General features: G+C 44.8%; 1 protein-coding gene across 2 annotated transcripts in view; it reads right to left on the reverse strand.

Annotated features, from left to right (window-relative positions):
- C2CD2 (C2 calcium dependent domain containing 2) overlaps positions 1-24,745 on the reverse strand; it is an 83,324-nt gene that overhangs the window by 16,971 nt on the left and 41,608 nt on the right. For both annotated transcript variants that reach the window (XM_063956684.1, XM_063956685.1), the window contains exons 5-13: positions 23,749-23,856; positions 21,422-21,538; positions 20,482-20,599; positions 13,693-13,795; positions 8,809-8,873; positions 7,614-7,735; positions 6,012-6,198; positions 4,330-4,443; positions 4,117-4,241 (exon numbers count right to left, since the gene is read on the reverse strand). In XM_063956684.1, coding sequence (XP_063812754.1) covers positions 4,117-4,241; positions 4,330-4,443; positions 6,012-6,198; positions 7,614-7,735; positions 8,809-8,873; positions 13,693-13,795; positions 20,482-20,599; positions 21,422-21,538; positions 23,749-23,856 — 1,059 coding nt within the window. The remainder of the gene's footprint in view (positions 1-4,116; positions 4,242-4,329; positions 4,444-6,011; positions 6,199-7,613; positions 7,736-8,808; positions 8,874-13,692; positions 13,796-20,481; positions 20,600-21,421; positions 21,539-23,748; positions 23,857-24,745) is intronic.

Below are 24,745 nucleotides of genomic sequence, written 5' to 3' on the forward strand. Positions count from 1 at the left end.
AATGCCCAGTACACAAAGATAATAGAACTGCAAAATGTTACTTGCACAATCTATCTATCTATCCGCCTTTAAAGGTTATAATTGAACAAAAATGTTAATTATACAGTGATCTGAACACTCATACAATACATGGAGATGCACTGGAACATTACACACTCATACAAGACATATCTGGAGATGCACAGGAACATTACACACTCATACAATATATATATCTGGAGATCCACAGGAACATTACACACTCATACAATACATGGAGATGCACAGGAAAATTACACACTCATACAATACATATAGCTGGAGATGCACAGGAACATTACACACTCATACAATACATATATCTGGAGATGCACAGGAACATTACACACTCATACAAGACATATATCTGGAGATGCACAGGAACATTACACACTCATACAAGACATATATCTGGAGATGCACAGGAACACTGCACACTCATACAATACATATATCTGGAGATGCACAGGAACATTACACACTCATACAAGACATATATCTGGAGATGCACTGGAACATTACACACTCATACAATATATATATCTGGAGATGCACTGGAACATTACACACTCATACAATATATATATCTGGAGATGCACAGGAACATTACACACTCATACAAGACATATCTGGAGATGCACAGGAACATGACACACTCATACAATACATATATCTGGAGATGCACAGGAACATTACACACTCATACAATACATATATCTGGAGATGCACAGGAACATGACACACTCATACAATACATATATCTGGAGATGCACAGGAACATTACACACTCATACAATACACATATCCGGAGATGCACAGGAACATTACACACTCATACAATACATATATCTGGAGATGCACAGGAACATTACACACTCATACAATACATATATCTGGAGATGCACAGGAACATTACACACTCATACAAGACATATATCTGGAGATGCACAGGAAAATTACACACTCATACAATACATATATCTGGAGATGCACAGGAACATTACACACTCATACAATACATATATCTGGAGATGCACAGGAACATTGCACACTCATACAATACATATATCTGGAGATGCACAGGAACATTACACACTCATACAATACATATATCTGGAGATGCACAGGAACATTACACACTCATACAATACATATATCTGGAGATGCACAGGAACATTACACACTCATACAATACATATATCTGGAGATGCACAGGAACATTACACACTCATACAATACATATATCTGGAGATGCACAGGAACATTACACACTCATACAATACATATATCTGGAGATGCACAGGAACATTGCACACTCATACAATACATATATCTGGAGATGCACAGGAACATTGCACACTCATACAATACATATATCTGGAGATGCACAGGAACATGACACACTCATACAATACATATATCTGGAGATGCACAGGAACATTACACACTCATACAAGACATATATCTGGAGATGCACAGGAACATTACACACTCATACAAGACATATATCTGGAGATGCACAGGAACATGACACACTCATACAATACATATATCTGGAGATGCACAGGAACATTACACACTCATACAATATATATATCTGGAGATGCACAGGAACATTACACACTCATACAATACATATATCTGGAGATGCACAGGAACATTACACACTCATACAATATATATATCTGGAGATGCACAGGAACATTACACACTCATACAATACATATATCTGGAGATGCACAGGAACATGACACACTCATACAATACATATATCTGGAGATGCACAGGAACATTACACACTCATACAATATATATATCTGGAGATGCACAGGAACATTACACACTCATACAATACATATATCTGGAGATGCACAGGAACATGACACACTCATACAATACATATATCTGGAGATGCACAGGAACATGACACACTCATACAATACATATATCTGGAGATGCACAGGAACATTACACACTCATACAATACATATATCTGGAGATGCATGGGAACACTGCACACTCATAGAACACAAAGATCTGGAGATGCACAGGAACATTACACACTCATACAATATATATATCTGGAGATGCACAGGAACATGACACACTCATACAATACATATATCTGGAGATGCACAGGAACATTACACACTCATACAATACATATATCTGGAGATGCACAGGAACATTACATACTCATACAATACATATATCTGGAGATGCACAGGAACATTACACACTCATACAGGACATATATCTGGAGATGCACAGGAACATTGCACACTCATACAATACATATATCTGGAGATGCACAGGAACACTGCACACTCATACAAGACATATATCTGGAGATGCACAGGAACATTACACACTCATACAAGACATATATCTGGAGATGCACAGGAACATTACACACTCATACAAGACATATATCTGGAGATGCACAGGAACATTACACACTCATACAAGACATATATCTGGAGATGCACAGGAACATTGCACACTCATACAATACATATATCTGGAGATGCACAGGAACATTGCACACTCATACAAGACATATATCTGGAGATGCACAGGAACATTACACACTCATACAATACATATATCTGGAGATGCACAGGAACATGACACACTCATACAATACATATATCTGGAGATGCTCAGGAACATGACACACTCATACAATACATATATCTGGAGATGCACAGGAACATTACACACTCATACAATACATATATCTGGAGATGCACAGGAACACTGCACACTCATACAATACATATATCTGGAGATGCACAGGAACATTGCACACTCATACAATACATATATCTGGAGATGCACAGGAACATTACACACTCATACAATACATATATCTGGAGATGCACAGGAACATTACACACTCATACAATACATATATCTGGAGATGCACAGGAACATTACACACTCATACAATACATGGAGATGCACAGGAACATTACATACTCATACAATACATATATCTGGAGATGCACAGGAACATTACACACTCATACAATACATATATCTGGAGATGCACAGGAACATGACACACTCATACAATACATATATCTGGAGATGCACAGGAACATGACACACTCATACAATACATATATCTGGAGATGCACAGGAACATTACACACTCATACAATACATATATCTGGAGATGCACAGGAACATTACACACTCATACAATACACATATCCGGAGATGCACAGGAACATTGCACACTCATACAATACATATATATGGAGATGCACAGGAACATTACACACTCATACAATACACATATCCGGAGATGCACAGGAACATTGCACACTCATACAAGACATACCTGGAGATGCACAGGAACATTACATACTCATACAATACATATATCTGGAGATGCATGGGAACAGTGCACACTCATAGAACACATAGATCTGGAGATGCACAGGAACATTGCACACTCATACAATACATATAGCTGGAGATGCACAGGAACATTGCACACTCATACAATACATACAGCTGAAGATGCACAGGAACATTACACACTCATACAATACATATATACGGAGATGCACAGGAACATTGCACACATATATACGGAGATGCGCAGGAACAGTACACATATATACGAAGATGCACAGGAACAGTGCACACATATCTGGAGATGCACAGGAACAGTACACACTCATACAATACATATATACGGAGATACACAGGAACATTGCACACATATACGGAGATGCACAGGGACAGTACACATATATACGGAGATGCAAAGGAACAGTGCACACATATATCTGGAGATGCACAGGAACATTACACACTCCTACAATACATATATACGGAGATGCACAGGAACATTGCACACATATATACGGAGATGCACAGGAACAGTGCAAACATATATCTGGGGATGCACAGGAACTTTACACACTCATACAATACATATATACGGAGATGCACAGGAACATTGCACACATATATACGGAGATGCACAGGAACATTACACACTCATACAATACATATATACGGAGATGCACAGGAACATTGCACACATATATACGGAGATGCACAGGAAGACTGCGCACTTGCCTTTGATATCCCGGATATAATGATGGTGCTCTTCCGGGGAGACTTTAGCGACTGTTTAGAGGACTCTCTGAGCTGTCTTATGGCGACTTCTGCGACCGGGTCTGAGCCGTTCAGCATCAGGAGCTCTGAGATGCAAAACAAGGAACATGTCAATAGCATGAGAAAAGATTTCTGTAGTAAACAGACACAAAGACCACGTCCCGGATGTTTCACCTGTATCCGACGAGGACAGCGCCTTGCTCACCAGACCGCTCTGGGAAGGGATGGCTTGTACCGAGAAGTCTCTCTCAATCACCTTTATTTTAGGGGGAGTATTCGACGGTGACTCTGTGGGGAGAATGCAAATCGGTTAGGGGGCAAATCAGTACATTTGCAAACAACTGCCCCATTGTAACTTAACCCCCAACCTCTTGTAGCTCCGAGTTGCTTTGTCAGTACTATATAAATTGCACCTGAAACACCCGCACCGTATTCAGCTCTCCATCGACTGTGGAACTACAAGTCCCAGCATGCAAGAACTTTGCTTTTCTCCACAACAGCTGGCATGCTGCAAGTGGCCTACCGTTGACAGTGACTAACTGGGAGCAACAGGTTATACAGGAAAGTAAACGTTTGTTCAGGACACTCCCGCCACAGAAGGTATATATAGATTAGAAGTCTGGATATCTCCAGGACGGAGAAACTTATCTAAGTTCTGGGCTTCTTACCTACCATAGAAAACTGGTATCGCTGTGAACCAACATCACACAGCAGTAAAAGTTATCAATCAATAGGAGAGACATTCACTTTACATATGGCAAGTTGGACATAGAGGTGACCAGCGGCAAAAGGACTATACAGAAGCAACTAAACGCCTGATACAGAGACACATGCAGCTGAGTCCGACCCTGCATTTGTTGCTGGTGTCACGCTGCGAGTATATGCAAATTGCAGTGTCAGCCCTTCCCCTGGTGTAGCAGCCTGCGTCCGAGTGTGCAAGGGCTGACGTGCCAACTGTCAGTGTCACTGCATGCTGCAACACTACCAGTGTCTCACTAGACGCCACCATTGGACGCTTCATCCCCACCTGTGTCTCCATCTGACTCTGCATTCCTATGGCTGCTGCTGTTCGCCTGTGATATAGGGAGGACCATCAATGATTTAAAGTCATCTATGGTCTATGACCAATGGTAACTACTTTTACCATCGATGGGGGAGAACCAGATGGTTTCCCGCCATGAATGATAAAGAGCTATCAATTAAAAAAATTCTCCAGGTTGCCGGGACACGGAGCATAACTCCACCCCCTGACACCCACAAAGCCACGCCTCCAGGCCCTTAGGCCGGTGACTCACTCAATACTAAAAGTAAGTGTCACCATCGATGGTTTCACACCATTGAGATGATCCATCGATACGATGGATAACTCACCGATGGCCATCCCTACTGTGACACCCGCACAAGTTGCACCGCATGTCAGAGTAACGGATCATAGATGTGATAAATTTAGCACAGCTACGATCAGATCTGAGTTACCCCCTATATACAGTCACAAGAGAGATGGAGGAGAATTCCACCCTAACATGTACAGTATGGATGGAAATAGATCTGCTCAGAGATGTTCTCTTAAGTTCCATGAGTTGCACACCAGGAACACTGGCACCCAGAGACATATTAAGCACCCCTGGGGCATTAGGAGAAATACTGGCACCATTACAGGTATATGAAGTGGATAAAAAGAATTAGATCTAACACATGGACACCATAAATCTATTGCAGCAAAGGAAGGAAAAATAAACGATCATCAAATCAATTTCTTTTCCTGCCCCCTCATGGGCTACAGGAGATGATTACAGGACAAGGACTGGTCTGCCCAGCCCAATGCTCCCTATACAACGCTTTACTGTCTACCGTACCGGACGCTTTCTCAGTGTAGCTCGTAGTCGGGCTCTTCCCTTCCGCCCGCGGCTTTGAGGTGACTGAAGTTACCGTGGTGACGACCGTCCCACACGGCATGACCGTACGGTCCTTCTCTACTTTCTTTGCAGGGACTGGTGTCGGCACAATCCAGGATTTCACTTCATTGGGTTCCACGAATAAGAACTTAAATAAATAAACACAGAATAAATGTCACTCGCATGGTTAGTGCAATAGTGATGTATGTCTCCGCCCACCGCGCCAGGCAGGAGCAGCTGCTCACTAACTTTTATTTTTACTGACAAATAAAAAAAAAGAAAACTGGCACAAACAGACTAAACAGGATTGCATACACCATCAGAAAACACGTTTCTTAGTAAATTTGAGTGTTTGATCATATATCCCAGCGAAGCTGATCGTGTTTAAGCTCTGACCACACACGATTCTTAGTACATTTACCCCCTAGGAGCGGACTGGTTGGTACTTTATCTTTCTCCAATCTTTGATACATATCCCCCTCTATCATTACGCACGATTTCTCTATGCGTGGAGAATGCACAGTAACACACCTCTTGTTGTGCATCATTACTGTAATACATAACACCTGGTGTTACTGCGCATTCATGGAAGCTGCAGAGTATCACTTATCCTGCGCTGAACAATAGATTAAGCACAGGTATCAGATATCCGATAGCAGCATCTGGTCTTTGCCTCTGTCTCAGGCTGATGGCATGGTTACTGGCACTCCCTTTTCTGTACGGATTAGGACATGCATAGTAACATGACTGTGCACTGTATTCCGGCTGGAAGGGGAGTATATGTATATTTGTAGATGAGTAATGATCATTGAGTAATAAGAACAGAATTTTACGTGTACGTGCCTGTGCCTATAGGTGCCATATGCCCCGGTGTGGTATTTAGTCGCCAATCTAAATGGCGGCTACTCTGATGCGATGGGCAATTATCAAAGCATCTACATAACATTCTCCCTCCGCACTGGGGGCAGCACTGATCTACAGGCATGCAAGCATCTGATCAACTAGGAACCAAATCCAACGGATAGGCTGTATACTCGTGAATTCAGGATAGATATATACAAGGTCCATCTTCACTTGATTATTATTTGTCACTTTGGGCTCCCTGCATACAGCTTAGGGCACGTGCTGAGTGGAAAGAACTGTGCGCTCCTCCAGGAGACAAGGAAATGCTCCCTCCCAGCCCTTTATGTCTTTCCAATAATCTATCTCTACTAAATGACTTTCCGCTTTTGCACAGCTGCACTTAAGTAAGCACTGGAGCACCCGCTCTGCCTCTACCAAGAAGTACCCCCCTTCAGCCCTCCATCTGCCTGTCCCAAACACTCCTCAGATTCACTGTCATCTTACCCAGCAAACCCAGGCATGGAGATCTAGGCACACATATGCAAACCAAGGTGCCACCACAGTGGAGTTTGCACTGCCTGGTAAACGAGGCCATTCGTGTGCCAGCAACAGGTACACATTAAATAGCAGCGACACCCTCTGGTATCTGAATGTTCCATTGTATTCCATGAAAGAAAGAAAGAAATACACAATAAAAAAGGTACATTGATGGGGACCCACCTGAGCACTGATAGATCCGGACACTGGGCTGCCAGGTACACAGATCAGTGCATAGTTCTGCCTCCCTGAGGGGTTCTTCCTGAAGAGATCCAAGGGCACAGTTGCCCAGGCCAGGGGGAGACCTACAGAAACAAAGACGCCATTATTTCCCAGTTCATATGGATGTCTTCCAGCTTACTGATTAGTCGGCACCATGTGACGCGTTTCACTGAGGAGAGCACTCACAACAGTAACGTTATACCCTCTTGGCATTAGCTACAGGTGAGTGGAAGGGAGGGGGGGGGAAGGGGGGTTCCGGAAGGGTGAGCTGGCGCTGAAGTGCATGGTGGGAAGAGAAGCAGTGATGTCAGCGGCCACATCATACAGGAGGCATGGGTGAGCGGCGTGGGTAAGTGCCACATTCTGGTATTAGGTGGGGCTCATGGGGGACTTGGGTTTCACCTCCAGTAGGAGTGATGTCATGGATGGGGACCCGGGACGGAGGAGTGGATGTCCCAGGCTCCCTCAAAGCTTCAGAGACAGCCATTGGCCTGTTGTCACAAGCAGCTGAAAGAGGGGAGCATCAGCATACAATGCATCAGCAGGGAAAGGGGGAAATCGCTAGAAGAAGCATGGCTGCACTTATGGGGCTGCTGTAGAGCCCCACGCCCAAACTGACAGGGGGAGGAACTTGCACTGTAAAGGTAAACATGAGGGTAATGCAGTAACTGTGCTTAATGGGTGCATATCTGTACAAACTATAGCAACCAATAAGCAAACAGCTTTTATTGTCCAAGCAGCACTTGCAGATGAAAGCCAGATTCTGATTGGTAGATACGGTTTCAGTGCATTATTTTTGTTTCCCAAAAAATCTGAACGAATCCTGGTTCTGTATACACAATCTGCTCTGTAAACTCCTCAGCGGGCTAATAACCAGTCTGGGTCTAGACAGACTTTCAGCACAACCGCACAGCCTCACCGACTGCTTGTCTACCTCCCTGTCTGAGCAAACACCACATTACTTTACTGCCTCTCTCCCTGCTCTGTCTAGGTCGGAGGATCTGTCTTCTGTTATCATGCATGCAACTCTGCACTGCACTTTCACCTGCTCTTACCGAACTACATCGACGTACCTAAGAAAAGAACAGTGGCCCTAATGTATACATCCGCCGGGAGCATCGAAATAGTACCACAAGGATAATATCATCACACTTACTCCCTGCAGGATTCCCGGCTTCCGTAATCTGAAGCAATAACTCTCTGGATTTTGCATTCAATTCACTAGGACAAAAAAAAAAAAAAAGAAATCTGCATTAGAAAAAAACTGGCTCCCTAACCGGACTAATTGAAAGGTGAAGCACCAGTTTAAAATACAACTTTCTCTTTCAGATATTAACTTGCACAAAGCACCACGGGGAGATGTATCAAGTCGTGAAAAAAGACTAGCGGAGAGAGATAAAGTAGAAACCCAATCAGCTCTTCGCTGTCATTTTTTAAACACAGCCTGCTAGAAGCGGATTGGTTAGTACGTTATTGCTCTCCGAGCTTTGGTAAATCTCCAACTAGTATTATGACGTTTCTTTTGCCTGTTATACTGATCTGGGGAACTCTGCATATCCAATATGCTAAACGTGTTATAAGTCAGGGGTCTATAACAGCTGCCACCTATTCTACAGGCCACGTCACCCCAGTGGGCACTCCTGTACAGAATCAGTGGAGATCCTCTATCGCCAGCTTGTTGTGCAGTAGAACTCAATCAATATATATATATATATATACACATACATACATACACACTGCTCAAAAAAATAAAGATAACACTAAAATAACACATCCTAGATCTGAATGAATGAAATATTCTTATTAAATACTTTGCTCTTTACATAGCTGAATGTGCTGACAACAAAATCACACAAAAATTATCAATGGAAATCAAATTTATTAACCCATGGAGGTCTGGATTTGGAGTCACCCTCAAAATTAAAGTGGAAAAACACACTACAGGCTGATCCAACTTTGATGTAATGTCCTTAAAACAAGTCAAAATGAGGCTCAGTAGTGTGTGTGGCCTCCACGTGCCTGTATGACCTCCCTACAATCATTCATTCAGATCTAGGATGTGTTATTTTAGTGTTCCCTTTATTTTTTTGAGCAGTGTATATATATATACATACATATATATACACACACACAGTATATATAACTACTGCAGCGTTGTGTTTGCTGGCAGTGACCAGACAATAACCCCCATTGTGGTGCTACACACAGATTATACACATCCACAGGCCGCACCATGCAAGTCTTACAGACCGGGGGACAGGAAGTAACAGCGCACGAATTGTATTCCCACAGGTCACACGGATGTATCTCACTGAAAAATACATTACTGTAATGATCCTCAGGGACGCCCCTCCTGGCGTTAGGAATAGATATTTCAGCTGTTGTGTAATAATGAAAGGGTGGAAATCCCCTGTGTTATGTACCAGGGCAGGAGGAACACAAGAGCTATTGTTTCTGGAAAAACAGTACCTAGAAGTCATGAGTAACCCTTTCGTAAGTACGTACACAGGGCTGGTATCCGGTTTCTAGGTCGACCACACTTAGGTCAACCAATATTGGTCGACATGGTTACTAGGTTGACATTTTCTAGGTCGACATGAGTTTTTCACATTTTTTTTCTTTGTTTTTTGAACTTTTTCATACTTTACGATCCACGTGGACTACAATTGGGAACGGTAATCTGTGCCGAGCGCAGCTGTAGCGGAGGCGAGGCACCTTGCCCGAAGCATGGCGAGCGAAGCGAGGGGACACGCTGCACTAATTGGGGTTCCTGGTCACTCTACGAAGAAAACTACACCAACTCTTTTTTAAAAACTCATGTCGACCTTTTGTCATTTCGACCTTGCTCATGTCGACCTAATGCTTGTGTCAACCTATTCTAGGTGTTGACTTAGTTACTGTCAACCAATAGTGGTTGACCTAGACCAGGCATGTCCAAACTGCGGCCCTCCAGCTGTTGAGAAACTACACATCCCAGCATGCCCTGACACAGCTTTAGCATTCACTGACAGCAAAACTGTGTCAGGGCATGCTGGGATATGTAGTTTCACAACAGCTGGAGGGCCGCAGTTTGCACATGCCTGACCTAGACACTATCGACCCTATGAACCACACCACGGAGGCTGCAGTCTTACATCATTACAGCAAGACTGCAGACGCTATTAACCCCTGCACTGCCAGAGAACCATGTTACAGCTCCTCCATAATAACCTGCATCTTGTGGTAAACTACAAAACGTTCTATTAATTCCTCAGGACAGACAGGCATTTCATTTGGGGCATAGTTGAGTAAATATGTAAATGTATTTGCATTATACATTAAAATGCGTTTCTTTATCTGCAACTTAAAACCCTCCCCCCAAAGTTTACATATTATATAAAAAAATATATATATTCAATGAATACACCTAATAAATGAATAACCTTGGAGAGAGATAAAGTACCAACCAATCAGCTCCTGTCATTTTACAGGCCGTGGTAGAAAAACCACAGGAGCTGATGTCGATATACACCTGATAAAAAGGGACGTATACTTATTGATACACTTCATTTCAGCGCCTGTGATTGTTACTACTCTTGATTCGTGTTTTAACTGGTTGGTACTTTATCTCTCTCCAAGACTTAATACATTTCCCCCCTTGGTTTTTGTTTTGTACAGAATGTGTGAACGTGGAATACCACAGGTTGGAACGTCACAGATACAGAAAATGTCCTTCATGCAGGAAACTCTGGAAGTTCCATTATATGAAGATAGCGATCTATAGGAAACCTCTTTCCTCCTACATAACAACCAGATGTCCAGAATTCTGTTATCACGATATCCAGGTGCCTCCGAGCTGATGGAAGCTCTAAGCACAATGTTGGGTTCACGTTGATGATGATGGGACATGCTCCAGCATAACTCCGATGTGGATGACAGAGTGAAATGTTTAGGAACATTGCATCCAAATATATGCAACGGTCATATCCAGTGTTGCCAGATAGGAGACATCATGCAAACGTCCACGATGCCTTCAGACAAACATCACTCCAGTCTCCCACGTTTGAGCATGGAGTCCCAGTGAGCAATATCAAAGATGGTTCAGAAATGGTAAGGTACGACAAAATGGAACCCCACCTAACTTCTTTATGTCAGGAGCGGTACAACTGGTACTTTCGGTCAAACTTTTAACCCCCCCCCCCTTGTTTGTCCACACTCCCTTCACCACCTAGCCTGTGTGCAGGAACCGCCCACTGGGTATAACAGGTGGCATATGATGGTATGGAGACAAATTTAAAACAAATTATTTTATTTCTTGTCCTATACTTATAGTTGTTCCATCAGCTGCCACCAGCAAAGACTTTTCAACGTATTACGGACGCTGCAGGCGTCTTTAGCTTTACCTGTCACACACACACTGCAATACTTAGAAAAATAGGTAGACGTGAGCCACACGGGCCCTGAATTCAAAAGAATCACAGAATCAGAACTACAATTAGATGTTTAATTTCAAGAATACTTCAGAGCTTTAGTTACAAAAAGGTTACAAAGATTATTAAGAATATTTTAAAAACACACAGGATACAGGTGTTTGATTAATCCCGTGTGTACAGAAGTGACCCGCACGTCGCATGTGGCAATTCTCAAATTGGCATATTTGTGGAATTGGCCAGCAGCGTCGTGACGTCACGGTTTATTCTCACACGACAATTTACTGTTCACGGTTTAATTTAGCATAATGTCATTACACGGAGCCCCCTTCCGCCTCTACACGCATGCACTGGTGCGGGCAGATTACGGGCATCTGAGCAGGAAGATGCAATGATTTGCTGGAAATCCTGACCCCACATTATGCATTTTTCACATTCCTGCAGCTTCATCACAATCTCCCAGACAGAGGAACAGATCCGCATTCTGGGAGACCAGCAGCAGATTGGGAGATTTAAATCCAACACAAATATAACATATAATAAAGCTCTGAGAATAATTACAAAAACAACACATTTTGGGGGGCTTTGTATGTGCTGCAGCTTTCACGTTACCCGAGGACTGTAGGAAAATGTGAATTTTACTCAATTTCAAGCAAAAAAAGGGGAAATTAGACATTATAGTAAAATGTATTATATTATGGCAACAGCACCACACATACTTCGCATGGATTACCCATACTGCTTTGCAGTTGTGGGACCGGGTTAGATTAAGTGCAACTCCTGTCCAGGTGCAGCGTGGGTAATATGGAGCATTTGCTGGGCTATGTTGGAGGGAAGATGATGAAAGATGACATCATCACAGCCTAGCCCACCTCACAAAATGATTGCAACGTTGAAATCACTTAGGAAAAGTGGTCAAAATGTATTACGGCTGAAAAATAAATCACGCCACCTCTTTACACTCTGTACGTGTACAATGGCCCATCGGGATGCCGGTGATATTCCTCAGTAGGTTCTGCCCCCTAACCTATGTCCCAACTGCCTAATGAAACTGTGCTGCATGCGGCATACACTTGATGGCGGAGGGTAACCGCGTTAAACACTAATCCCACTTTCTGCGGGTAGTCCCGTGTTCTTGACGGGATACGGTACTTAGGCCGACAGTCATTAGGTCGACCACTATTGGTCGACATGCATTAGGTCGACACATTAAAAAGGTTGACATGAGTTTTTCATAATTTTTTTCATTTTTTAAAATCTTTTTCATACTTTACGATCCATGTGACTACGATTGGGAATAGTTACCTGTGCCGAGCGCAGCGCTAGCAGAACAAGTTATGCGAGGGGACAAGGTGAACTAATTGGGGTTCCCGGTCACTTTACGAACAAAACACCAAAAAAACCCAACCCAAATCCCCCCTCATGTTGACCTTGTCCAGGTGTCAACCCACATCCTGTCGACCAATAGTGGTCCACCTAATGAGTGTCAACCTAAATAGGGTCGACCCAACAAACCCATTCCATTCTTGATGACAGGTTGCCCCGCTACCAGCAGTATGTCACCCGGTGGGCCCATGCTTTCCCCGGTGGGCCCTTTGTACCCAACCCAACGTTGTGAATATGGTACTTACAAGATGAACTCTTCCTCCCAGCAGGGGCTCAGACTGTGTTTTATGGCTGTAGTAGTGCATCGCTGTACAGGGTCGTTAAGCTGTGCTGAGCACACTGCCAAACCTGGGGGCAGATAAGAGATAAGATTCTATTAAATGCCTCATCATCATTATTTATTATTATTTATTAACAGTTTCTTATATATCGCAGCATATTACGTTGCGCTTTACAATTAGAACAACAGTAATAGAACAAAACTGGGTAAAAACAGACAGACAGAGGTAGGAAGGCCCTGCTCGCAAGCTTACAATCTCCGTAAGTACACAAAAACATAAGAAGCCGATTCAGGTCAGAAGAGCATTGGCCATAAATATAAACAATATGGGGTATATTGGCCAGAAATAATAAGATTTTACTTACCGATAAATCTATTTCTCGTAGTCCGTAGTGGATGCTGGGGACTCCGTCAGGACCATGGGGAATAGCGGCTCCGCAGGAGACAGGGCACAAAAGTAAAAGCTTTAGGATCAGGTGGTGTGCACTGGCTCCTCCCCCTATGACCCTCCTCCAAGCCTCAGTTAGGATACTGTGCCCGGACGAGCGTACACAATAAGGAAGGATCTTGAATCCCGGGTAAGACTCATACCAGCCACACCAATCACACTGTACAACCTGTGATCTGAACCCAGTTAACAGCATGATAACAGCGGAGCCTCTGAAAAGATGGCTCACAACAATAATAACCCGATTTTTGTACCAATAACTATGTACAAGTATTGCAGACAATCCGCACTTGGGATGGGCGCCCAGCATCCACTACGGACTACGAGAAATAGATTTATCGGTAAGTAAAATCTTATTTTCTCTAACGTCCTAGTGGATGCTGGGGACTCCGTCAGGACCATGGGGATTATACCAAAGCTCCCCAACGGGCGGGAGAGTGCGGATGACTCTGCAGCACCGAATGAGAGAACTCCAGGTCCTCTTTAGCCAGGGTATCAAATTTGTAGAATTTTACAAACGTGTTCTCCCCCCGACCACGTAGCTGCTCGGCAGAGTTGTAATGCCGAGACCCCTCGGGCAGCCGCCCAGGATGAGCCCACCTTCCTTGTGGAATGGGCATTTACATATTTTGGCTGTGGCAGGCCTGCCACAGAATGTGCAAGCTGAATTGTACTACACATCCAACTAGCAATCGTCTGCTTAGAAGCAAGAGCACCCAGTTTGTTGGGTGCATACAGGATAACAGCAAGTCAGTTTTCCTGACTCCAGCCGTCCTGGAAACCGATATTTTCAGGGCCCTGACAACATCTAGCAACTTGGAGTCCTCCAAGTCCCTAGTAGCCGCAGGTACCACAATAAGCTGGTTCAGGTGAAACGCTGACACCACCTTAGGGAGAAACTGGGGACGAGTCCGCAGGTCTGCCCTGTCCGAATGGACAATCAGATATGGGCTTTTGTGAGACAAAGCCGCCAATTCTGACACTCGCCTGGCCGAGGCCAGGGCCAACATCATGGTCACTTTCCATGTGAGATATTTCAAATCCACAGATTTGAGCGGTTTAAACCAATGTGATTTGAGGAATCCCAGCACTACGTTGAGATCCCACAGTGCCACTGGAGGCACAAAAGGGGGTTGTATATGCAGTACTCCCTTGACAAACTTCTGGACTTCAGGAACTGAAGCCAATTCTTTCTGGAAGAAAATCGACAGGGCCGAAATTTGAACCTTAATGGACCCCAATCTGAGGCCCATAGACACTCCTGTTTGCAGGAAATGCAGGAATCGACCGAGTTGAAATTTCTTCGTGGAGCCTTCCTGGCCTCACACCACGCAACATATTTTCGCCACATGTGGTGATAATGTTGTGCGGTCACGTCCTTCCTGGCTTTGACCAGGGTAGGAATGACCTCTTCCGGAATGCCTTTTTCCCTTAGGATCCGGCGTTCAACCGCCATGCCGTCAAACACAGCCGCGGTAAGTCTTGGAACAGACATGGTACGTGCTGAAGCAAGTCCCTTCTTAGCGGCAGAGGTCATGAGTCCTCTGTGAGTATCTCTTGAAGTTCCGGGTACCAAGTCCTTCTTGGCCAATCCGGAGCCACGAGTATAGTTCTTACTCCTCTACGTCTTATAATTCTCAATACCTTGGGTATGAGAAGCAGAGGAGGAAACACATACACCGACTGGCACGCCCACGGTGTTACCAGAACGTCCACAGCTATTGCCTGAAAGTCTCTTGACCTGGCGCAATACCTGTCCAGTTTTTTGTTCAGGCGGGACGCCATCATGTACACCTTTGGTCTTTCCCAACGGTTCACAATCATGTGGAAAACTTCCCGATGAAGTCCACACTCTCCCGGGTGGAGGTCGTGCCTGCTGAGGAAGTCTGCTTCCCAGTTGTCCACTCCCGGAATGAACACTGCTGACAGTGCTATCACATGATTTTCCGCCCAGCGAAAAATCCTTGCAGTTTTTGCCATTGCCCTCCTGCTTCTTGTGCCGCCCTGTCTGTTTACGTGGGCGACTGCCGTGATGTTGTCCCACTGGATCAATACCGGCTGACCTTGAAGCAGAGGTCTTGCTAAGCTTAGAGCATTATAAATTGCCATTAGCTCCAGTATATTTATGTGGAGAAAAGTTTCCAGACTTGATCACACTCCCTGGGAATTTTTTCCCTGTGTGACTGCTCCCCAGCCTCTCAGGCTGGCCTCCGTGGTCACCAGCATCCAATCCTGAATGCCGAATCTGCGGCCCTCTAGAAGATGAGCACTCTGTAACCACCACAGGAGAGACACCCTTGTCCTTGGAGATAGGGTTATCCGCTGATGCCTCTGAAGATGCGATCCGGACCATTTGTCCAGCAGATCCCACTGAAAAGTTCTTGCGTGGAATCTGCCGAATGGAATCGCTTCGTAATAAGCCACCATTTTTCCCAGGACTCTTGTGCAATGATGCACTGACTCTTTTCCTGGTTTTAGGAGGTTCCTGACTAGCTCGGATAACTCCCTGGCTTTCTCCTCCGGGAGAAACACCTTTTTCTGGACTGTGTCCAGAATCATCCCTAGGAACAGCAGACGTGTCGTCGGAAACAACTGCGGTTTTGGAATATTTAGAATCCACCCGTGCTGTCGTAGAACTACTTGAGATAGTGCTACTCCGACCTCCAACTGTTCTCTGGACCTTGCTCTTATCATGAGGTCGTCCATTTTCTTCGAAGAAGAATCATCATTTCGGGCATTACCTTGGTAAAGACCCGGAGTGCCGTGGACAATCCAAACGGCAGCGTCTGAAACTGATAGTGACAGTTCTGTACCACGAACCTGAGATACCCTTGGTGAGAAGGGCAAATTGGGACATGGAGGTAAGCATCCCTGATGTCCCGGGACACCATATAGTCCCCTTCTTCCTGGTTCGCTATCACTGCTCTGAGTGACTCCATCTTGATTTGAACCTTTGTAAGTGTTCAAATATTTCAGATTTAGAATAGGTCTCACCGAGCCTTCTGGATTCAGTACCACAATATAGTGTGGAATAATACCCCTTTCCTTGTTGTAGGAGAGGTACTTTGATTATCACCTGCTGGGAATACAGCTTGTGAATTGTTTCCAATACTGCCTCCCTGTCGGAGGGAGACGTTGGTAAAGCAGACTTCAGGAACCTGCGAGGGGAAACGTCTCGACTTTCCAATCTGTACCCCTGGGATACTACTTGTAGGATCCAGGGGTCCTGTACGGCTCCAGCGTCATGCTGAGAACTTGGCAGAAGCGGTGGAAGGCTTCTGTTCCTTGGAATGGGCTGCCTGCTGCAGTCTTCTTCCCTTTCCTCTATCCCTGGGCAGATATGCTTATGGGGACGAAAGGACTGAGGCTGAAAAGACGGTGTCTTTTTCTGCATAGATGTGACTTAGGGTAAAAACGGTGGATTTCCCAGCAGTTGCCGTGGCCACCAGGTCCGATGGACCGACCCCAAATAACTCCTCCCCTTTATACGGCAATACATCTTTGTGCCGTTTGGAATCTGCATCACCTGACCACTGTCGTGTCCATAAACATCTTTTGGCAGATATGGACATCGCACTTACTCTTGATGCCAGAGTGCAAATATCCCTCTGTGCATCTCGCATATATAGAAATGCATTCTTTAAATGCTCTATAGTAAATAAAATACTGTCCCTGTCAAGGGTATCAATATTTTCAGTCAGGGAATCCGACCAAGCCACCCCCGCGCTGCACATCCAGGCTGAGGCGATCGCTGGTCGCAGTATAACACCAGTATGTGTGTATATACTTTTTAGGATATTTTCCAGCCTCCTATCAGCTGGCTCCTTGAGGGCGGCCGTATCTGGAGACGGTACCGCCACTTGTTTTGATAAGCGTGTGAGCGCCTTATCCACCCTAAGGGGTGTTTCCCAACGCGCCCTAACTTCTGGCGGGAAAGGGTATACCGCCAATAATTTTCTATCGGGGGAACCCCGCGCCTCATCACACACTTCATTTAATTTATCTGATTCAGGAAAAACTATAGGTAGTTTTTCCACACCCCACATAATACCCTTTTTTTGTGGTACTTGTAGTATCAGAAATATGTAACACCTCCTTCATTGCCCTTAACAAGTAACGTGTGGCCCTAAAGGAAAATACGTTTGTTTCTTCACCGTCGACACTGGAGTCAGTGTCCGTGTCTGTGTCGACCGACTGAGGTAAAATGGGCATTATAACGTCCCTGACGGTGTTTTAGACGCCTGGACAGATACTAATATGTTTGCCGGCCGTCTCATGTCGTCAACCGACTTGCAGCGTGTTGACATTATCACGTAATTCCTTAAATAAGCCATCTATTCCGGTGTCGACTCCCTAGAGAGTGACATCACCATTACAGGCAATTTGCTCCGCCTCCCAACATCGTCCTCATACATGTCGACACACACGTACCGACACACAGCACACACACAGGGAATGCTCTGATAGAGGACAGGACCCACTAGCCCTTTGGGGAGACAGAGGGAGAGTTTGCCAGCACACACCAAAAACGCTATAATTATACAGGGACAACCTTTATATAAGTGCTTTTCCCTTATAGCATTTTAATATATGTAGTCATATCGCCAAATCAGTGCCCCCCCTCTCTGTTTTAACCCTGTTTCTGTAGTGCAGTGCAGGGGAGAGCCTTGGAGCCTTCCCACCAGCATTTCTGTGAGGGAAAATGGCGCTGTGTGCTGAAGAGAATAGGCCCCGCCCCCTTTTCGGCGGGCTTCTCCCGTTTTTCTGAGACCTGGCAGGGGTTAAATACATCCATATAGCCCCCAGGGGCTATATGTGATGTATTTTTAGCCAGAATAAGGTACTATCATTGCTGCCCAGGGCGCCCCCCCCAGCACCCTGCACCCTCAGTGACCGCTGTTATGAAGTGTGCTGACAACAATGGCGCACAGCTGCAGTGCTGTGCGCTACCTTATGAAGACTGAAAAGTCTTCTGCCGCCGGTTTCTGGACCTCTTCATTTTTCGGCATCTGCAAGGGGGTCGGCGGCGCGGCTCCGGGACGAACCCCAGGGTGAGACCCGTGTTCCGACTCCCTCTGGAGCTAATGGTGTCCAGTAGCCTAAGAAGCCAATCCATCCTGCACGCAGGTGAGTTCACTTCTCTCCCCTAAGTCCCTCGATGCAGTGAGCCTGTTGCCAGCAGGACTCACTGAAAATAAAAAACCTAACAAAACTTTTACTCTAAGCAGCTCTTTAGGAGAGCCACCTAGATTGCACCCATCTCGGCCGGGCACAAAAATCTAACTGAGGCTTGGAGGAGGGTCATAGGGGGAGGAGCCAGTGCACACCACCTGATCCTAAAGCTTTTACTTTTGTGCCCTGTCTCCTGCGGAGCCGCTATTCCCCATGGCCCTGACGGAGTCCCCAGCATCCACTAGGACGTTAGAGAAATAAACAATATGGGGTATATTGGCCAGAAATATAAACAATACTGGGGTATATTGGCCAGAAATATAAACAATACTGGGGTATATTGGCCAGAAATATAAACAATACTGGGGTATATTGGCCATAAATATAAACAATACTGGGGTATATTGGCCATAAATATAAACAATGATTTACACAACAGATTTATTGGGCCATCTGCTCTACAGCCAGCAAGTAAGAGGAAAACTAGAAGATTGGGAGAGGAGAACGAAAGATACATGAAGCCCATTTGAAGATTCTCCTAGGGACACATGTATGGTAAGGTTACTCAGCTCATGAATAATGCAAATCTGACATTGTGGGGGGTATTCAATTGTTTGAAAAGTCAGTTGGGGGTCTGTTTTTTCCTATCTAACAGACAGGAAAAAACAGACACCCAATAGACTTTTCAAACAATTATTATTATTATCCTTTATTTATATGGCGCCACAAGGGTTCCGCAGCGCCCAATTACAGAGTACATAAATAATCAAACAGGAAAACAGCAACTTACAGTTGATGACAGTATAGGACAAGTACAGGGTAAATAAACATAGTTACATCAGCAGATGACACTGGAATAAGTATCAGGTGGCAGAAGACTGCTGGAGTTGATGCAGTTGAAGATTATTAAAGTAAGAAAGGATAAGCACATGAGGTAAGAGGGCCCTGCTCGTGAGAGTTTACATTCTAATTGAATTTCCCCCCTTTGAGCATGTCCACCAGTCCCGATCAGCATCCAAGTGGTATCTACTGCATGTCAGGGCAGCACGGTGGTGCAGTGGCTAACATTAAACGTATATGTGTTTAGCCCGGATTGTCTGCCCCGGGAAAGAATAAAAAATGGTCACACTCTACCTGAGGGGTCGGGGATTCCCACCAGTGTTGCTTTGATATTGCGGACTTGAAGCTTCAGCTCATGAGCTCGAGGTGGTTTCGGGGGGCAGATTACTGAAGAGTGGCCCCCGGGTATATTCTGGAAATGTACAGAGAGCAATTTATAGATTCAATATTGGGACATCTGTAAAAATGTTTTTATGAGACGACTATATGTAATTTCACACCATATTCTGTTGGACAGTCTTTATATACAGTGAAATGTAATTTCAGTCACTAGTTGGACCACAACTTGGCTAGTGGGGGCAGTTTTACACCTTGCTGTAGAAAGGACACAGAAGAGGCAAATCTGTGACAAATGGGTGTACTATGAAATCCCAGCGCCCAGCATACCGGCACCCCGACCGCCAGAGAGTGCAAAAGAGCCCCTTGCAGGCTCGCCAAGCTGCAGGCACAGTGGCGCGCTACGCAATTTATACTCCCTCCACGGGTATCGTGGACACCCCAAGAATGAGAATAGTTGTCAGTATCCCGGCGGTCGGGATCCCAGCAGCCGGGATATCGAATGCTTCCTGTGACAAATAACCCATAACAGATTATAATTTGTCCATATTAATACAACATGCTTTCAGGTCAATACAGAAGGCCATTGGAGTCAGGTGCTGAGAGAAGCAATTATTACTGCTGATCAATGTGGTAACACTTAGAAAAGCCATTCCCACCCATAATAATGGTAGGATGCTGCAAAGAACCCAACACCCACATCCAGGTATCTGCAGGCCTCTGTCAACACAGTACCACCAGGACAAGACCACATGGGGCTTTCACCGAAGTCTTATCTGAATGAAGAACAAGGCTTAACGCACACGATACCACATTTGGTGAACACACAGTGGTACCACCATATGGCCCTAATACATGTTGATCACATTCCAAATCAATAAACACAACCCATAGATACCAGATAGTCTTTCATATCTGAAGGCTTGCTGCTCAGTTCTACAGTGGGTCGGACACACCCCATGAGGTTTTTCAGTATATCCTCCAGCGTTTCCATGATTGCACTGTGTCCGGGAGTCTGCCGAAAAGAAGGTCACATATGTGAGAGGAAGACACAATAATACAGACACAGATTCACATGTAGGCTGGCCTATACAACCAATGACAGGATGTGCATTTAACATATCCACAGCCATTCTAGCAGCTTGCCATGGTCAGCGCTTGCAAGCGGACCGAGGCTGCTTATTCCAGGACTGACCATGGGCAGTGTTGGACTGGAGCATGAAGGCCCACCAGGGAATGTAGTGACAGGGGCCCTACAGTGTATCTAGCCACCCGAGAGGGACTTGGCTAACCATTAGCGTCAACAAGCAAAGAACAGGGCTCCTTTATAAGGGAAGGGACAGGGGTGTGTCAGGACCCCCCACTTTGATGCCAGAGAACACACCAACCACCCAAGGTCATCCATGAGCCTACTACACCAAGTTATTGACCCCTAGAGGAGGGAGGTGGGGTCCCCAAGCAGAGGTGTACTCTGGGGATTTCCCTGTACACTTGTGGGCCAGTCCAACCCTGACAACCAATACATCCTTAACATCAAATACACCTTTAACATGGACTTTGCAGCTTTGTGGATTACAGCTACACCCATTTTACCCTATTTGGCAACAACCATTGGAATATATTGGGAAAACAATTTAATCTGGTACGGCAGAGCCGTGTTAACTACGGATAAGCCTACAATACACTCCCAATTGACTGTACGTCAAGGAGCATTTCGAGTTTATTTTATCATTTATACAGTCTCTCTAAACTGTTTGTTTCTGGACTCTCAATAAGACTCGCTACCAGATTTTAATTAAACACTTAAACCTCTCACTAGTGTGATGCCTTGGGACGGATGGCTTGCACTGACCTGGGGCTTCCTGCGCCTTGGACTTGAACCTTAGTGTTAGGGACCCACCAAATGAGGCCACCTGGTGGGCCAATATTTTCGGCCAAAATTATACTAAGCACCTCAAATTTACTCTATGTTATAGTGAACAGTTTATTACAATTATTCTGATTAGCTCTAGTTTATTCCTAGTGGACAACAGAATTTGCTTCACGTCTGGATAACTTAATGTATAAGTGACTTGTTTGAGTAAAACCAGACTTGTCTAATTTATTTAGCATTATTACTAATTAATGGCATCACTTACCCACAACCACTCTGTGGGCAGAACCCCCAATTCAGCTTACCGGTTCCACCTGAACTAGTGACACAACTGAGGAAGAAAAGCCTGAGCCATGTCATGGGCTACTAGTAAATGGATAGGCTGCATAATCACCATCATCATTTATTTACAAAGCTTCACATAAATGTGCAGCGTCCTACTGCGGGGAACGGCACATCGAGGACCAACAGGCAAATACTAAACATAATAGAAGCATTATATTATGCATAAGAGGTCATTGCCAATGTATAGTGCAGGCCTTGTCAAGAACATGCAGGAAGCAAGAACAGGTGGGAGAAGACCAGAACACACGAGGAAGGAAGAGCCAGGAGGGGTTTCCGGGCTCTAGGTCGACCATGAAAAATTTGACAGTCATTAGGTCAACCACTAATGGTCAACATGGTCAAAAAGTTGAATGTGGACAATATGTTGACGTGTAAAAGGTCGACAGTGCTTATGGTCGGCAAGTACAAAAGGTCGATAGACGTATGGCCGACACAACTTTTTGGTTTTCTTTAGCATTATAATCAACTTTTTCATACTTGGACCCTGCAGGAGAAATGTTGTGTCGACCTTTTCATGTATAGAACTTTTAATGCGTCGACCTTTCCTATTGTCAACCTTTTGCCAGGTTAACCTTTTGACCCTGTCGACCAACAGTGGTTGACCTAATGACTGTAGACCTTAGAAATGTAGGTCTGGTGATCCAAACCCTGCAGGAGAACCCTGGTTGGGAGAGCTTACAATGCCCATTTATAAAAAGAATAAGTAGGTCGGAAAAAGAACATGTCCTACACTGCAAACACGAGCCCGCTCTTGCTTAGTTACCCAAACTAAGGGGGAGATTAAGCAATGCTTAGAGAGATCAAGTACCAGCCAATCGGCTTCTGCCACGTTACAGGCTTTTTTTGAAAAATGACAGCTGGGATCTGATTGGTTGGTAGTTTAACTCTCTCCACGCTTTGATAAATCTCCACCTAAGCCGCTTTCGCACCAGTGTTTTATTTTGTCCCGTAGCGAACACCCAACACAGAGAAAACAGAAGATGAAGCAGCACAACTTACTCACTGACCTCCAGCTTAGTTTTTGACTGAATGTGAAGATCGAGATCAGTAAAGTTGCCCATGGACCACGTAACTTCGATCTGGTTTTTGATCCCCTCCCTCACACGGAGCTCCAGCTGAAAGAGCAGAGAGGGGTTAGAGCTTGTTTAGGGCTTATCCAGAAATCAGCAGCCACATACGGGGCTATATATAACATATGGGAAAATTAGGGTGTATTGCTGTATCAGCTCTAAACATCATCCGGCTCACAGACCTATAGAACTGAAAAGCAATTTAAATGAAAATGGGGATGTCATTATGTCGATTCTAGTACGAAATGTAGCTGAGGGTCTCTAATTAAAAGATTTGGAATTTGGTAAAAACAATCTAAAGTAGTTAAATGGGATGTGGTCGGGATGGCGGCGGTCACCACTTGGAATCCCGGCGCCGGAAAAATTGACTGCCAACATCCCAAAGGTAAGTATCGGGGTTTGGCCAGTGGTTCTCAAACTTGGTGCCATGGCATCCTGGGGTGCCTCAGGACACTTGCAGGGGTGCCCTGGGTTGGTGGTCCAGGACCAATTCAAATTATTTACGGTCAATGTAATTGGAAGCCACCACCACTGGTTTCACCTATCATAAACTATGGGGACAAACAGAAGCAAATCTTGTCCCGCAACACAAATAAACCTAAGGATGACATAAGAACAAAATTTACTTAATTTAATATTTCTTTCAAAATTTCTCAATAAGAAACTTTTGGCCTAGGGGTGCCATCAAAAAAATTCTGATGCCCCAGGGCGCCATGATTGAAAAAAGTTTGAGAACCACTGTGTTAGGCACAAGAGGAAGGGGGGAGCTGTAAACCCCCCAAACACCGAGTCTTGGCCCTAGCCGCCAACCCTGGTGACTTAGCTCTAGCCGTCACCCCCACTATCTTGCTGCTACCCCAGGCGGGTTAGGGTACAGGGTGGTGTAAAATAATCACCCCATCCCATGTCAGTATTCTAATTGGCAGGGTGCTGG

This window comes from Pseudophryne corroboree, chromosome 2 (assembly GCF_028390025.1).
Source record: "Pseudophryne corroboree isolate aPseCor3 chromosome 2, aPseCor3.hap2, whole genome shotgun sequence".
NCBI lineage: Eukaryota > Metazoa > Chordata > Amphibia > Anura > Myobatrachidae > Pseudophryne > Pseudophryne corroboree.